Source organism: Micropterus dolomieu, linkage group LG23, assembly GCF_021292245.1.
Source record: "Micropterus dolomieu isolate WLL.071019.BEF.003 ecotype Adirondacks linkage group LG23, ASM2129224v1, whole genome shotgun sequence".
NCBI lineage: Eukaryota > Metazoa > Chordata > Actinopteri > Centrarchiformes > Centrarchidae > Micropterus > Micropterus dolomieu.
Window position 1 is genome coordinate 409,855 of NC_060172.1, and position 16,222 is coordinate 426,076.

The 16,222-nt window shown below is 40.9% G+C and overlaps 1 protein-coding gene across 3 annotated transcripts in view; it reads right to left on the bottom strand.

Moving 5' to 3' along the window:
* Positions 1 to 16,222, bottom strand: part of trhde.2 (thyrotropin releasing hormone degrading enzyme, tandem duplicate 2) — a 252,123-nt gene that overhangs the window by 18,228 nt on the left and 217,673 nt on the right. For all 3 annotated transcript variants that reach the window (XM_046040346.1, XM_046040347.1, XM_046040345.1), the window contains 3 exons: positions 5,307 to 5,454; positions 5,034 to 5,137; positions 3,553 to 3,660 (listed from right to left, as the gene is read on the bottom strand). In XM_046040346.1, coding sequence (XP_045896302.1) covers positions 3,553 to 3,660; positions 5,034 to 5,137; positions 5,307 to 5,454 — 360 coding nt within the window. The remainder of the gene's footprint in view (positions 1 to 3,552; positions 3,661 to 5,033; positions 5,138 to 5,306; positions 5,455 to 16,222) is intronic.

Here is a 16,222-nt window from a genome sequence, read left to right on the forward strand (position 1 = left end):
TACACAGGGACTAACGAGCAGGGCGGGAGCAACACAGGTGACAGACATGAGACTAACGAGGCAGAGAGAGAGAGCAGAGGAAAACAGAGAGACTAGACATGACAAGCAGACTATATAACAGATACTGGACACTAGACAGGACAGAACCCAAAACTCAACATACCAAGGCAGATACCAAACTCAAAAGTAAACACAAAGGATGGCCAACTGGCAGAGCGTGACATCCTCAGGTACTGAAAGAAACTGGCCAAACATATTTTACAACACAGACCTCAATCATAAATTTTATAGACAAGAATAGTTTCTAATTAAGCTCCATGAAAAACTTTACGCGCTCATAGTGAAACTTGGGGCCTTGATTGATAATTATATATTTATATGTCACATGTTGATAAAATATTTAAGTAGGAGATTTGAGTGACAGGCTGCCTTCCTAAGATTATGATTCCAAAACATGCAAGAGGGAAAAAAATGAGCAGGGCCCAAATTGAATTAAGTCTAAGGGCCCGGTTATCCTAGAGAAGAAATGGTTTGTCCAATCACGTCAGAAGTCAAAAGTTTATAGTCGTTAACTGACAACCACACAGAAAGAAAAGCCAGCCGTCACAGAGAGGGAGCTCAAACTCAGCTTACTTTCTCACTTCTGCACAGCTGACCAGTCACATCCTGGAGTGTCTGTGAATGTCAGATTTTGCAGTTTCGCAAAGTTGTGGATGGACACAGACCCCCCAGATCTAAGGTAGGAGAGTTGTGGAGGAAACGTTTCCAAAGTCATTTGAACTCCTGACAAACAGTTCTGATGGAGTATACTCTGCCCTCTTTTAGATATTCTTTGGTTTTATTGAATTCACAACATTATTAATATTTGTTATGATAACGAGGAATACATTAATCACAGCCTCTGCCCAGAAACTGTACAGTTCAGTGGACCTGCAGGGCAGCCGCCCCACTCTAAACTAACAGCTTACATGTCAATCCTCGTTTTTTTAAACCTTAATGCCTTTGATCATCATCTGTGATGTGAGAACATTTACACTCAGCAAGAGAAATAAAAACTGTGCTTCCTGGTCATAGTTCAGTAATAAAACCCTAGCTGATGGAGCATCTCTTCTGCTGAGCTGAGAGCGTTTTCCACCACCCTCTTCTGTTTCCATCAGTTTTATAGTTTAGCCTGCAATATTGTTATCCTGCAATGCTCTGTGTAAAATCATCATCAGCGTTTGAGGTGGAAACTCTAGGGTGAAGACAGTGAAAATGACCATTGCCAGTGTTAATGTCTCTGTTTGAGTCTCTTTGGATCGACTGCATTTTTTGACCTTCGGTCCCTTTTAGATAAGACTTACGAATATATACATGCTGGTTTTCCATGGGCATGTTCTGGATTGGGTTCAAAATCTTGGACTTTTGAAGTTGGGCCCTATCCACTGAAAAAAAAACATTCATACTGTATTGGACAATTTACGTCCAATGCCAACACTCATTACCAACGCAGGAAGTAGTGCGCCCTATATGTAACAATACAAAAAGTGTGGAGGTTGGGGTGGTGTAAGGGCATGTAGAGGACTTTCACGCAGGAGAGGGAGTCACGGACCGTGTATTAACTTTCAACAGCGGTGTGAAAGGGCTAAACGTTGCCTTCAGCAAGCTAACATGCTAACAATGATAATACTAAACTGCTGATGTTAAGCAGGTATAATGTTGACCTTGTTCACTATCTGCTAACATTAGCTAATTAGCAGTTGCTGCAGTTATGTGGTCATAAACCAAAGTGTTGGAAAACCAATCCGTCTTAAAGTTGTTGAGATATTTCAGTGTGGACTAAAGTGGTGGACTGACCGACCAACCAACAGACTATCCCTAGTGACACGGCACTAGCATGGCTAAAACTCTAGTTTTAAGACCTCCATTAGTTCAGTATTATGCTTATCTGTTCCATTAATTTGTGCTTAATCAAATCAACACACAGCAAGCTTACATCAAGGTAGTATTCCAGCATAGAAATACTGAACACAATCCACAGACAGTGAAAGAAACAGGGGTTTTAATGCGGGACCAGCAGTCCATTGTTGCGCCAGGACCCCCTACAAGGTTAATCCATCACTGGCTGCAGCCACAGCCAACATAATTTTGCTATTTTGACCTATTTAGATGGTTCATTTACAATACAACCCCAGTGGGACATGATTAATAATCCTGGGAGACGTAGGCGTTAAAATATTAACTGCGCTTTGTGGTAATTACACTCATTGTTCTGGACAGGATTTTAGCCGAACTCACATTACAGCAGGTGGTTCCTAACACCATTTTCATGCAGGAGACGCAGGTGTGACGCAGGTCTGCTGTTTGACTCATTCATTTCAAAGGCTTATATCTTTTGGTGTCACTGTTCACTGTGACTGTAGTTTCATACACGACTGCAAAAGCACAGAATGAATGTACTGAAAATTACATAACCGTTAAATTTGTCTTTTTTTCACAGTCAGGTAATTTATGAAGCCCGGTCAGGTGAGCTATCTCCCAATAAGACTTCAATTATTGTAGCATTCTGATAAAAAGCGGATCTGTAATTAATACTCGGCCACGGGGATTAAAACCACATACATGTGATCTCCAGATGGGATTAAAATAATTGAATAGAGCATGAAATATTAAAAAATTACCCCTGGAGAGATTAATCCTGCATGAAAGTGGACGTATCCGGTACTTTTCGCATTGAAGATGAAGCATTTCCAAATTGGTTCTCATACATAAAAAGGCCACACTTGTTTTATAGTGACGATGGAAAAATGTTGCTTTCCTAAAATGCTGCCATATGATTGTCATGTGAACTGCCCTCTTATTGCTTGCTTTGTAAATTACAACTTAACTTGGGCATAAAGGTTGTGACTCCAGAACGATATTGTTGTGGAAGCTGGACTTTCTGAAAATGGCATATAATGTATCTGACATTAGCGAGGACGTGGCCTGCTACTGCTCCTTCTCAGAGCTTCTTCTCCAAGAATCCATTCATAAAATCTGCTGGATGGTATCTCAAACAGTGTTTAATTTAGTGTCTTTTAATTTAAGCAGGCCTCTTATCATCCGCTCCCTGCTGTCCTTTAGAGAACACCAGCATCTGTTTCTATTTAATTTAGTGCTTGAAATCAAATTTTGCAGATCTCGTTAAGGACCCAGAGGAAACGAGTGAGCCAATAGCGCATGAGAAAGAAATAGAGATAGACAAAGGCAGGAAAGAAAAGAATGAAAAGCAGAATAAAATGGATAATTTTTTTGCCTTTATAGGTTGTGTGAAATTGTACACGGTAAACTGACTAGGTGTCAGACATGGTTGACTCGACTCCAAATATGAAGATACTTAAATACTCAAATTTGGAATAATACGTTACATTTGACAGGTGATCCAGTGGTAGAGCTACACTTTAGTTGTCTTTCATATTTTATACACATTCCTAAAGCCACCTGTGGCTCCAACAGTCCAACAGCCCAAAAGTTAAATGGACCCAGTCAGTCACTGTGTATGTATACAGTATGAGTGTATGTGTGTATTTGTACCTGTTCTTGTTGCTGGAGATCCAGTCGGAGATGTAGGCGACGGCCTGACGGTGGCACTGTTTGTTCCCGAAGCTACAAGCTAACATGATGAGCTCCCTCTGTAACTCCCTGAAGAGAGACAAAGATGAGGAAAACATTGGTCCTCGTGCAAGAACATTTTTGTATTCGTATCTTAACTTTCTCTTACATTTTTCGTAGTGTGCCACAACAGACAACAAGATGAACGCTTTCTGTGCATAACTAGCATAATTAACACCCCAATAATCAGTGTTGATACATTATAGATTACTAGTTACTGTATTTTGAGAGTAATTAGTTATATTACAATATTACTGTCTCTGAATTGTAATGCTTTACACTACTTTTGCGTTACTTTTAGTTAGTTTCACTGCTATTTATTGGCCACATAATTCTGATAGTAAGCCAAAGATGTGCCTAGCGGGTGGAGGGGGGGATAAGATGAATCGTCTCCCCAGTAAGAAAGACGCTGTGCGCATTTACGCACGAGGTACAGCAGCAGAAAGTCAAGGATTATTTAAATCTCCCGACACTCCAACAGGATCGGTCAGGATGAATGGCAGCTTCTGATCATGAAAGTAATTCATTAAAGCACAAACACATATTGCCTATAGAAATCTATTCACACATGATCCATCAGGGGAGCTACCGTCTTGTTAAGAGGAGCCGAGCTCCTCGAGTTTGAATCCTGCCAACAATCTCGACCATCGGATTCCCGCAACAGGAAATCAGGTTACTCTTTTACTCATGGATTTGTTTTTCTGGTGCCGAAATGTTTCTTGATGTTGGTGAATTATTAAAAAAAACAAACCACCACTTAATTTCACCGTTGTAACGTATGTTACTGAAATTGTAACGGGTATAATATTACCGATTGTTTTTTGTAATATATATGTAATATTACTGCGTTACAGCAAAAAGCAATACGTTACTGTAATTTTGTTACTTTCATAATGCATTACTCCCAACACTGCCAATAATACCATGTAAGACTACGCATCCTGCCCCATATGTCAGAAAGTCTTCATGAAAATGACATTGAAGAGTAAAAAGAAGAACTTTATGAGTTTGGAGATCCATAAAGGAAAGTCATTTTTAACAGTGCCAGCAGTGGAATTAAGGGAATAGCGTGGATTGGTGTGTCTGTTGCAGCTGTAACAAGTTTCACATTTGCAGAAGCATAACCTGTGTTAGTCTAATCCGCCACAACCTACATAACTTAACTAAAAAAAATATTATATTTTTGGTTCACATGGGAAACGAACCGCAGCATCCATGGTGAAATTCCAGTTTCTGGCTTACCTGTCCACCCTAACCACCTACTTACACTGATTTTTCTGTTATTTATATCCTTCACCAGCTTTTAGCATTCATAAATGACGCTACGGAACCTCCTCCAGTGCGTTACAAACTTATGCCAAAGGGTCTTTGGCATCGTCCACGTATGTACACGTGTTGCATACTCAGTCTGGTAGGACGCCTGCAGGACATTGCCCTCGTTGCCGGGGCCGTTTGTTGGCCAACCCATCTGATGGTACCGTGATGCCACCTGCTTCAGCACATAGTCCTGGTAACACACATAAACAGACACACACACATGCCGTTAAACATTAATTGACACCTAGCTGTCAGAGCTGAAGAGACAGTTTATTCTACTAACATGGAGCGATTGCTGACTGATTGATTAATTGATTGACTGACTGAATGGGATAGTAATTGATTGATTGTGCATTTACACTGAACAGGCTGTATTCTTCTGTGCGGTCTAGCAGTTTGTCCAGCTGGTAGAGCGATCGGCTGGCAGCGTGCCATGGCAGGAAGGACGTCTCCTCCGGCAGATAGCCAATCAGCTGCAAAGGAACACCCTGTGGGATGTACCCAGCCCTGAGAGAGAGAGTGAGAGAAGGAGGGAGCAGGGAAAAAAGGACAGTCAATTTTGAAACAATCTAACAAACTTCGTACCACGCAACAGAAAATAAACTTCTACTGGTTAAAGGTGAAACAATTTTCATTTTTGGCATTTTTTCTCTTTATTGGTGATAGTGCAGTTAGTACAGGTCACCCCTAGTAAACCACAAATTTAAAACAAAATCCAGACTTTGTGATCACTAATTAGCTATTGAAATGAGTTTCCACAGAAAACAGTGACAAAACCCCAATACATGACAAAATTATAATTTACTTTTTCTTCAAATTTAGTGCAAAGAGAAGAGTTTTATTCAACTACTACAACACATATTTATAGCTGTGATACAGTGTTTTTCTAAGACTATTTTTACTTTTAAGCAAGATAACGTAACATTTAGTGAACAGTGGCTACTGTGGCCACTAGTGATGAAACAATTACTGGTTTAACGGTAAACCATGGTATAATTCCCGACGGTTATTATTACATGATAACTGTGTACGGTTAACCGCGCTATTATAATCTCATGGCAAACACTGTCCAGCGTCTCCCAGAAGCAGGCGCGCATGCGCAGAATGCAACATGGGTCAATGACAACACGGCCTGAGATTTTTCAGTCACTCTTAAGTCCGGTCATATTTTAGTTTTTATGACAGTGCTGCAGGAAACTTGATTGAAGAAAATAACCTTATAGTGAACGCAGGGTGAGTCAACTTTTAGCTTTGGTTTGTCTCTCTGACTTGCTAACAGCTTGGAAGCTGAAGCTCTCAGTGTTGCTGCTCTTGTAAAAACACAACACGTTGTTCTGCTGCTGTGTGCGTTGTGTGTTGGCAGAGTCCACTGCACATGATAACACGTTACGCAGTTTAGTCAACCAACCACCATATCTACAAACGCTACAGACTCCTCTGCATTTACGTCAGTTGTTGGGCTCATTGCACTGTCTTCTACAGACTTGTTTATTTTCATGTAATTGTCCACGGGGTCATTGTATTACCTATATAATATATAATATAAAATATAAATCTTGATAATGCACACTGATGATTTTCATATGTTTACAAAATCTATTTGCTGTTATTTTATTTTTTATGCAAACAAAATGGCAAGTGTTTTTGTAGTTTTCAATAAAAAAACTTGAAATGGTTTCATTGTGTGCATCAGTACATTTTAATCTTTTTACGCACATTTTTACAATACCTTGATAATACTGATAACCGTGATAATTTTGGTCACAATAATCGTGATATGAAATTTTCATACCGTTTCATTCCTAGTGAACACATGTAATGGTAAATACTAATTATGATAAATGCTAAAATGTAGTGTTTACTCACAGTAGCACAAGTAGAGAAGAGTCATGAAGTCAGTTGTACTAAAGCTAGAAAACAGCTTCACAACCAGCGACCCTGTGTCAGTATGGAGAGGCCTGTGGACACTTACTAACTACAGGAGACCATCCCCCAACTCTGCTGGTACTCAACGACTGGCTGACGAGCTGAATGGTTTCTACTGTAGGTTTGAGAAGCCCTAGAAGAATCTAGATTAAATGACTACAGGTCAGGTCGACCTGACATCGGTAGTCATGAAGTGCTTTGAAACTCTGGTGTTAGCCCACCTGAAGGAAATTACAGGCCCCTTTGCTGGCCCTGCAGTTTGCCTACAGGGCTAACAGGTCAGTGGATGATGCAGTCAACTTGGGACTGCATTACATCCTGCAACACCTCGACTCTCCAGGGACATATGCAAGGATCCTGTTCGTGGACTTCAGCTCGGCGTTCAAGACCATCATCCCGGACATCCTTGGCACCAAACTCACCCAGATCACTGTGCCAGCCTCCACCTGTCAGTGGATCACAAACTTCCTGACTGACAGGAGTCAGCAGGTGAGGCTGGGGAACATCCAGCACCCGGACTATTAGCACTGGCGCCCCCCAGTGGTGTGTGCTCTCCCCACTGCTCTTCTCCCTCTACACCAGTGACTGCATCTCAGGTGACCCATCTGTCAAACTCGTGAAGTTCGCTGATGATCTCCTTTTAACGGTGGACTCAGGTAATTCTGCTGTTCTGGTGCTTCTTGACCTTACTGCCGCCTTTGACACTGTGGATCACACTATCCTTTTATCTCGCCTTGAACACTGTGTAGGTATCAAAGGTATTGCCTTGAAATAGTTTCAGTCATACCTGACTGATAGGAGCTTCTCTCTTCATTAGCTGAACACTCATTGTCAGCTGCTCCTCTCACCTGCAGGGTCCCTCAAGGCTCTATTTTGGGCCCTATCCTCTTCTCACTGTATATGCTCCCACCGGGTTCAATTTTCCAGAAACATAACATCTCCTATCACTGTTTTGCTGATGATGTCCAAATCTACTTGCTTATGAAATCCATAACCAAAGAGTCTGTGCAACCATTGTTAGACTGCTTAAAGGAGGTAAAAACCTGGATGGAGTTAAACGTCCTCACTCTGAATAAAAATAAAACAGAGATCATCACGTGTGGACGTTTAGACGTACTGGGTAACCCTCTTGGCACTTTGGACCCTTTAGCCTCCCAAAATCGATCCTCTATTAAACATCTTGGTGTTATTTTTGACATGTCATTCATGTTCAATAAGCAAATCAGTGCAGTCGTCAAGACCAGCTTCTTCCAGTTAAGACTTCTAGCTAAAATAAAGGCCTATCTTCCTCCCAAAGACCTTGAAAAAGTCATCCATGCTTTTATTACTGCTCGGCTGGGTTATTGTAATTCATTATACATGGGTCTAAATCAGAAATCTTTAAATCGCCTCCAGTTAGTCCAAAACGCAGCTGCTCGCCTTTTAACAAAATCAAAAAAGTGTGAACACATAACGCCTGTCTTGGCCTCCCTCCACTGGCTACCTGTCCGTTATAGGATAGATTTTAAGATTTTATTGCTTGTTTTTAAAGGCCTTAAATGGTCTGGCGCCACCTTATCTAGCTGATCTCTTATGCCACCATTCTCCAGTAAGAACACTGATGTCAACAAATCAGCTGCTCCTGGATATCCCAAAATCAAAGCTTAAAAATAAGAGCCTTTGCATTGGGTGCCCCCATCCTATGGAACAACCTCCCCATGCATATTAAAGCTGCACAGACCCTACAAGCGTTTAAATCGCTGCTTAAGACGCACCTATTTGCAGTAGCGTTTAACCTTCGTTAACCTGTTTTCTGATGTTTTAAAGTGTTGTTGTTTTGTTTCACTTTGGTTGTAGTAATTTTTATACTTGTTATTTATGTATTTGACATTGACCCTGTTCAGCACTTTGGTCAACTGTTGTTGTTTTTAAATGTGCAATAGAAATAAAATTGACATGGTCATCGGCCTCATCTGGGACGGTGATGAGTCAGCCTACAGACGGGAGGTTGATCAGCTGGCTCTCTGGTGCGGCCAGAACAACCTGGAGCTTAACACGCTCAAAACTGAGATGATCGTGGACTTCAGGAGGAGCCCCCCACTCTGCCCCCCACCACCATACTCAGCAGCCTTCTATCTGCGGTGGAATCCTTCAGGTTTCTGGGTTCCACTATATCCCAGGACCTAAAGTGGGAGCCCAACACTGACACCATCATCAAGAAGGCCCAGCAGAGGATGTACTTCTTGTGCCAGCTCGGGAAGCTCAACCTGCCTAAGGAGCTGCTGATCCAGTTCTACACAGCCATCATCCAGTCTGTCCTCTGCACCTCCATCACTGTCTGGTTTGGATCTGCCACCAAAAAGGACAAGGACAGACTACAACGGACAGTCAGGACTGCAGAAAAGATCACCGGTGCCAACCTGCCCTCCATTCAGGACTTATACATTTCCAGAGTCAGGAAACGGGCAGGAAACATCACTGCAGATCCATCTCACCCCGGACACAACCTGTTCCAGCTCCTCCCCTCTGGTAGGTGCCAGAGAGCAAAACCAACAGACTCAGGAACAGTTTCTTCCCACAAGCCATTACTTTGATGAACAGCTGACTCTGACACAGTGTCAGGAACAATTCCTGTGCAATAACCCAGTAATCTCTGCCTCTATTCAGCCACCTGTTTACTGGCTACCACTTATCATTTATTTATTCATCATTCTCTATTTCAGAGTTGTTCATACTGTTCATATTGTATATACTGTATACCAAATCCACCTACCTCATGTACATAACACTGCACATAATACTTATTTATTCCAGCATTCCTTGCACTCATCACACTGTGTACATGTATGCATGTATGTGTATATGCACCTGTATATCACATCCACCTCCGACATGTACTTAATAACAATAATGGTAATAATTTACTCCTCCATCCTTTGCTCATTGCACTATTGTCTCAATCGATCTGTTTTGTTTATATTGTGCATATATGTGTTCTCTATAATGTAGCCTGTGTTTGATTTTATTACTGTATTATTGTATAAGTAAGCACATCGTGAGCATTGTACAATACAGAGTCAAATTTCTCGTATGTGTACACATACCTGGCAAATAAAGCTGATTCTGATTTAACTTGTCATTTGTGAGACATAGTTTTTCTTTTGGGCACCATAACATGCGTCAAATCAACCACACCCATTGTTTTCTATAAAAGTCTGCATCTTGTCAATGTGTCAGGATGCACTAGGTCTAGTTTAAAGCTTTGATGCAGGTAAAAAACAAACAAGTTTATTAAACTCACTTACAGGATTTGCACATCCCAGCTACCATACTTCGACTACATCTTTATGTTAGTTTTTCTCTTTCTAAACTTTTTTATTAAGGTGCATTCTGGGATATGTCTCAGAGGTGTGTGTGTGTGCATGTGAGAGTGGGTGAATAAACCACAGTATGAACACACTAAGAAAAACTTGGCCTCTAAATGCCACCAAGGCTATTTAGCAGCCCAGGTTACTGCCACCGCTTCATGAATATTAACAAGCTTCCTTTGTGCATTCATTAACATTCATGATGGTTTTATTTTGGGGGGTGGGGGGGTGGGGGGGGGGGCAATGCACTCACCTGCTTCCTGCATCGACCTTCAGCCCCACCCACAATGCATGAATATTAATGAGGAAGGCAGTCGAGGACAGAAAGTGAACTCAGAGAGGTGATGCTAGTTTTATTGGTTTTATTCTAACTGTTAATGTTAAGAGAGACTTAAGAGTGAAGTGACCAATGAGAAAGTACTGCAGAGACCTTTATGACTTCACACCGGCTGAGGCCGAGCACTGACCTTTACTGAAAAGCTGTCAATCAAAGTGAGTGACAGATGCACAGAGAAGAAGGTGAAGGGATTTAATGTCCTTTTACTAAAATGTTTTTTGGACTGTTTTTTAATTTACAGAGACAGACAGACAGGTTGAGATAGAAACAGACCTCCACAGAAAGTTAATCTGTTTCAGATAAGACTCACTAAGTCTTTCAGGAGCCGAGGAAACTCTAAATTCCAGACCTTCAAATTTCCATAATCTGCCTCATATCCTACCCGACTAACCGCTAGACGTTCATCTCCATTCCCATCATGCACCTGGCCTCTGAGACATTACCATAATCCATCCATCTTGCAGAGACTTCCTGTTTACACTACTTTGAACAAATGATGGGACTAAACATAAAAACAGAGGGGAGAGATAGTAGTCACCATGGCAGCAGCATCCAGCCATTGATCTGTTTGTCTGTTTATTTGTCCGTAAGTGTTTTCCATTTTTCAACCTGCAGACATGGATTGTCACACTTGTGATCTGTCGTCAAAGCAACAATTGTCACAATAACAAGTGCGTTTTTTCTGCCTAATTGTTTTCTGTGGAGGTCTTTTCATCTCTGCCTTTTATTTGTTTTCGTTTCTGTCCTTGCAAATGTTCTCATTTTCCCCCACAAAATAATGAGGCAAGCATCCTGGAAGTCCAGTGATCTATGACACAAACCATGCAAGTACAATGTTCAGCTTGTTCTTTTTTATGTTTTTCTATTGTTTACAGTCTACAATCAATGTAAAGCATTGATTGTAGACTGTAGACCTAATTACTGCCCCTGAAAACTATAATTACAAAATCCCAAGGGCCCTGAAAATAGTGGAACTAGAACTTTCAAATCTCTCTTGAAAACTTAAAAAAGTGCAAAACCTGAACATTCCTGATACACACTGACAAATAAAACCCTGAAAAATACAGAAATTTTAACCCCTAAAAATCTGGAACCAAATATTCTTCCAGCCTTTAATAGGAATGATAATAGTTCTGATATTTTGGGAAGTACCCTAAAAAGAAATTGTCTGTCTTGCTGAGAGTTGGATGCGAATGATTCCACTGTCATGTCTGTACAGCAGCCGGTTAGCTTAGCTTAGCATAAACACTGGAAACAGATAGAAACAGCTAGCTGGACTCTGTCCAAAGTTCAAAATCCATCTACTAGCACATCTAAAGCCCACTGAACATCATAGCTTGTTTGTCTAATTCATACAAAAATATTTTTTGTACTGAATTTCTTGACTAGGGGCCTGTGTCCACCAGAGCATTTTTTGTTGAGGCCAGCATCTTTTTCAATTAATTGCAATGGGAGCGCCACGTATTTTCAAATTGGTAAAAACGCCAGCAGCGTAATGATGTACTGAGCGTCTATTCCACACTAGGCGCTGAGCGTTTTTTCCGGTGTTCAACTTTTGGGCAAAACTTAGTGCTCTCACTGTCACTTTTTGTCCAATCTGTCCAATCACAGTGCAGGAGGGGCGGGACAAACAGCACACCTTGCTGAGGTATTCTCTCGCCTGCAAAATCTCATGAACCCACATCCGGCGAGTCCGTCCCCTCGTTCTACATGTTTCAGCCTTCTCTTCATGCAGAGCAAGGGCCAGAGGAAGTAGAACTACCTTACTTTGTGGTGACATTTTTACATACGCTGAAAATACGCTGTGCCTCCAAAGCGCACCCAGCAAGGCGTTTTCAGTAGAGCAGCTGCCGTTTTCAATACACCTGTCTGTAAGGTAACGTTAAACATGTAGAAATGGTTAATTTAATCATCTCTGTCCTCAGTATCTCATCCTGTATGTTTTATACAAGCACAGCTAATGCTACCTTGGCATTAGCCAAATGTTAAAAAAACAAGCTAGATAGAAAGCTGTCTGTCTGGAGCACAGACTGGTCTGTAGTCTTAAAAACTCAGCTGCTGGCTGAGACAAACCAGCCTCGTTCTACCTGGTAACGTTACCTGCAGCCAGCGAGAGAGGAGGAGGGACTGATACAGACTGATGGTATTCTTTCTAAACGTCACTCACTACTTGTGATGTCAGATAAAGTTATTGAGTTACTTTGCTGCTCTAGAAACAACATTTAGCTGTATTTAAAATATTAAATTAAAAACAACCAGGCAGTTAATATGTACAATATGTTTATTTATGGCAAGTGTTATGTCATCTCAATATATAACGTTATCGCACATTGAATATTTTCCTCATACCGTGCAGGCCTACCTCATGCCCGTTGGGTCTGGTCCAAATAACCATCACTAAATAATGGTAAAGTATCAATAGTGGTATCGATAAAGAATCGGATCATTAAGCAGTCTCAATAAAGGTATCAATATCAATAAAAATCAACGATCCCCATCCCTAGTGTTAACTGATGCAGCATCAGGCTGCTGCCAGTGTTAGTGTAACTCTCAGTTTAGGCCGACTGCATTTAGGATCGGGTCTAATTTTCATGTTCTTTTTGGACAACATTCTCTTTGACAATAAATTTATGCACTTTGTGTTAGGGGAGGTTTTCCATAGACCAGTGAAGACCTCCACATTCCTGCTCCTCGGGGGATAAAACCTTTTGATTTTAATGACTCCATAATCTTTCATCTAGCACAGACCTCTGGACAAACTTCACACTTTCACTCCTACTCCTGGTAAAGCTCTAGGGGACGCTAATAGGGCTTTGAACTGTTGGTCAGGTTATTCCAGTCACAGTGAAGCAGGAAAGAGAATACACTATAGATTTTCAATTTTCCCTCTCGTTTACACTCGGTCTGCGTGTGTGAATGCGCATGTGTGTCTCTCCCAGTGTTGTCATCTTAACGAGCTCATTAACTCGTTAACTTCGTTAAGGGCCAGTTAATTGTTTGTCCATTAGCCATTAGCAAGGCTCAGTGGAGAGCTAACGAGGGACTGCTGTGGTCACACACACACACGCACGCACGCACGCACGCACACGCACACACACACACACACACACACACACACACACACACACACACAAAGAGAGGCGACATTCATCACTGTTTAAGTGCACACTCATAGAGACACAGCCATTTATTACTGCTAAACTAGCTTTACACACACACACAAAGACGTTTGTTCCTCTATCGCTGTGGAGACATCTCATTAACATAATGCATTCCCTAGCCCCTAACCTAAACCATCACAACTACATTTCTAACCTTAACCCTATCCCTACCCCTAATTGTAACCTGAACCATAAAGCCATGTCTTAACAATGAAAAAGTGTCTCTACCTGTGGGAATTTTTTGACATGAGTCCCCATCGGTTAGTGCGCATTCAGGTTATAGTCCCCACTGGGATATAAAAACATGACACACACACACACACACACACACACTCCTGCTGCTAATCAGATGGATAGCTAAAGGTTCAGCCAATCGAACTGTAGGCAGCAGAAGAATCTGCATTATTCAAATTAATTCAGATGAAAGATCTCTCAAACTGTGATCAATTAAATTATTGGCAAATCAAAAATGCTGAAATAACGTCTTTGTATTTTGTCACTTGTTCTGTAGAAAGAGCAAGACTAGCAGTTTTCTCCTCCTGTGCTGATCTCAATCTTTTTATCCGACCCCGGGGAGTGAGAGTTATCACAACTTTGATCGGATTTTCGTAGTATTGGCCATCATTTACTAATAATATTAACATTGTGCTTGTCAAATTAATTGCTGAGATTTGGGAACATTGCCTCATCGCTAAAAAGAAATCAGACAGGGCAAGAAGCACAAGCAGTCAAACAATGGAAAAAAATGCCACACCTGTCTAATTTTCTCGATTGATTCATTACAATAACTGCCCAAAGGAATAAAAACACTACAATGTATATGTCTTTAATTCCCCAATATTTATTTGTATGTCTCTAAAAATACAATACATATTGTATACCTCTCAAACATAAAATAAATAATTTTGAGATTAAAAAATATAAAGAAAAATCCAGCTTCAGATTTACTCCTCTTGTATTTTCTACCCTCTTCCTTCCTCTCTACATTCATTTAACCGTGGAATCTCCATTATTGCACCTCAATGTGTTTAAACTCTCAGTGTATAATGTCTAGTATATTATAATATCTTATTCCATCTTAAATCAATTAATGCTGATTCATCATATTGGCTACCGGAGAAAACTAAAGTGAAATTATTACCCCAAATAAACATCCATCACAGTTTACAAACCAATCTTTTACAAATGTACAAAACCAACCAACTACAAATATAAGACACAAGTTCTAATAAAAAAAATATTCCTGTGTGTTTGAATTTGTCAGGGATATCCTGATAGTTGCCAAAGATACTTGATATTTGTCAAGTTGGATGTTACATCATGTAAGTGGACACCAGACCCAATACTGCAAGCAAGAAGGGATTACTGTTCCTTTAAATCAGGTCTTCCCAAACCTCTCCTGTTGTACCCCTTGTCCTGCATGTTTTAGATTGCTCACCACTCCAACACAGCTGATTCAAATGATCAACTCGTTCTTAACTCCTGAAGCTGCTTTATAACAAGGAGATCATTTAAATCAGCTGTGTTCATAGGTCGACTGTCAACTGTCCTACAACAACATGTAAGATTGTTGGTGAGTACCAGTCCAGCGACCATAATGGCGTTACTAAGTCATGTGACCTAAGTTGCATCACTTTTAACACATGGTAAACGTTGTGAAGCAGTGGTAGCTTGGTTAGGTTTAAGAAACAAAACTACTTGATTAGGTTGAGGAAAAGATTGTGGTTTGCGTTCAAATGGTTAAAATTACTACAACATGTCACAAGTTATCTACAAAATGTTATTTAACTTAATGAGTTATTTAACTTAAAACATGTCACCTTTGATTTTCTTCCTGAAAGTCCTGAGTTTACTTGACACATCCATCCACTCCACCACCCTCCTTACTCTCCTTAAGTTAACCGTCGCTCTTTATACTACGTCGCCGGACTTCTGCCAAACAAACAACGTAAATATGGGTATCAAATAATCGACCTATATGGCTGCTATCTGGTGAGGACGGGCAGAACATGCAGGACAATAGCTACTCCAGGAGAGGTTTGGGAAACGCTGCTTTAAATAATCCAGAAGACGCCAGTGTTTCTGTGTTCCTTGAAAGGTTATTTCACTCAAATTTACCACAACAGTTTCTCCCGTACATCAGAAACAAAAGCACTACGTTTTGTCTTCTAATGTGGCATAGTGATGTTCAATGTTACCATGGCGACAGATGTAGGCTGAAGCAAGAACACTTCTGCTGTCAGGGTGAATACTAATGGATCTGTAGTTGTGTTTCTTTTTCTGTACAGATGGAAACCTCCCGCTGAGCTCTTAAGTCATCAACACACACACACACACACACACACACGAACAGAGGATGTCAGAGCAGTTGTCTCTAGCTGTTGCTCATTCAACATGACAGTAGACAGATGGCTGAGAGAGAGAGGTACCGAAAAAAAGAAAGAGAGGAGGGGGTAGATTGAGTTATAAGGTTGGTGTCAGAGTAGATTTTGGTTACAGCGTTC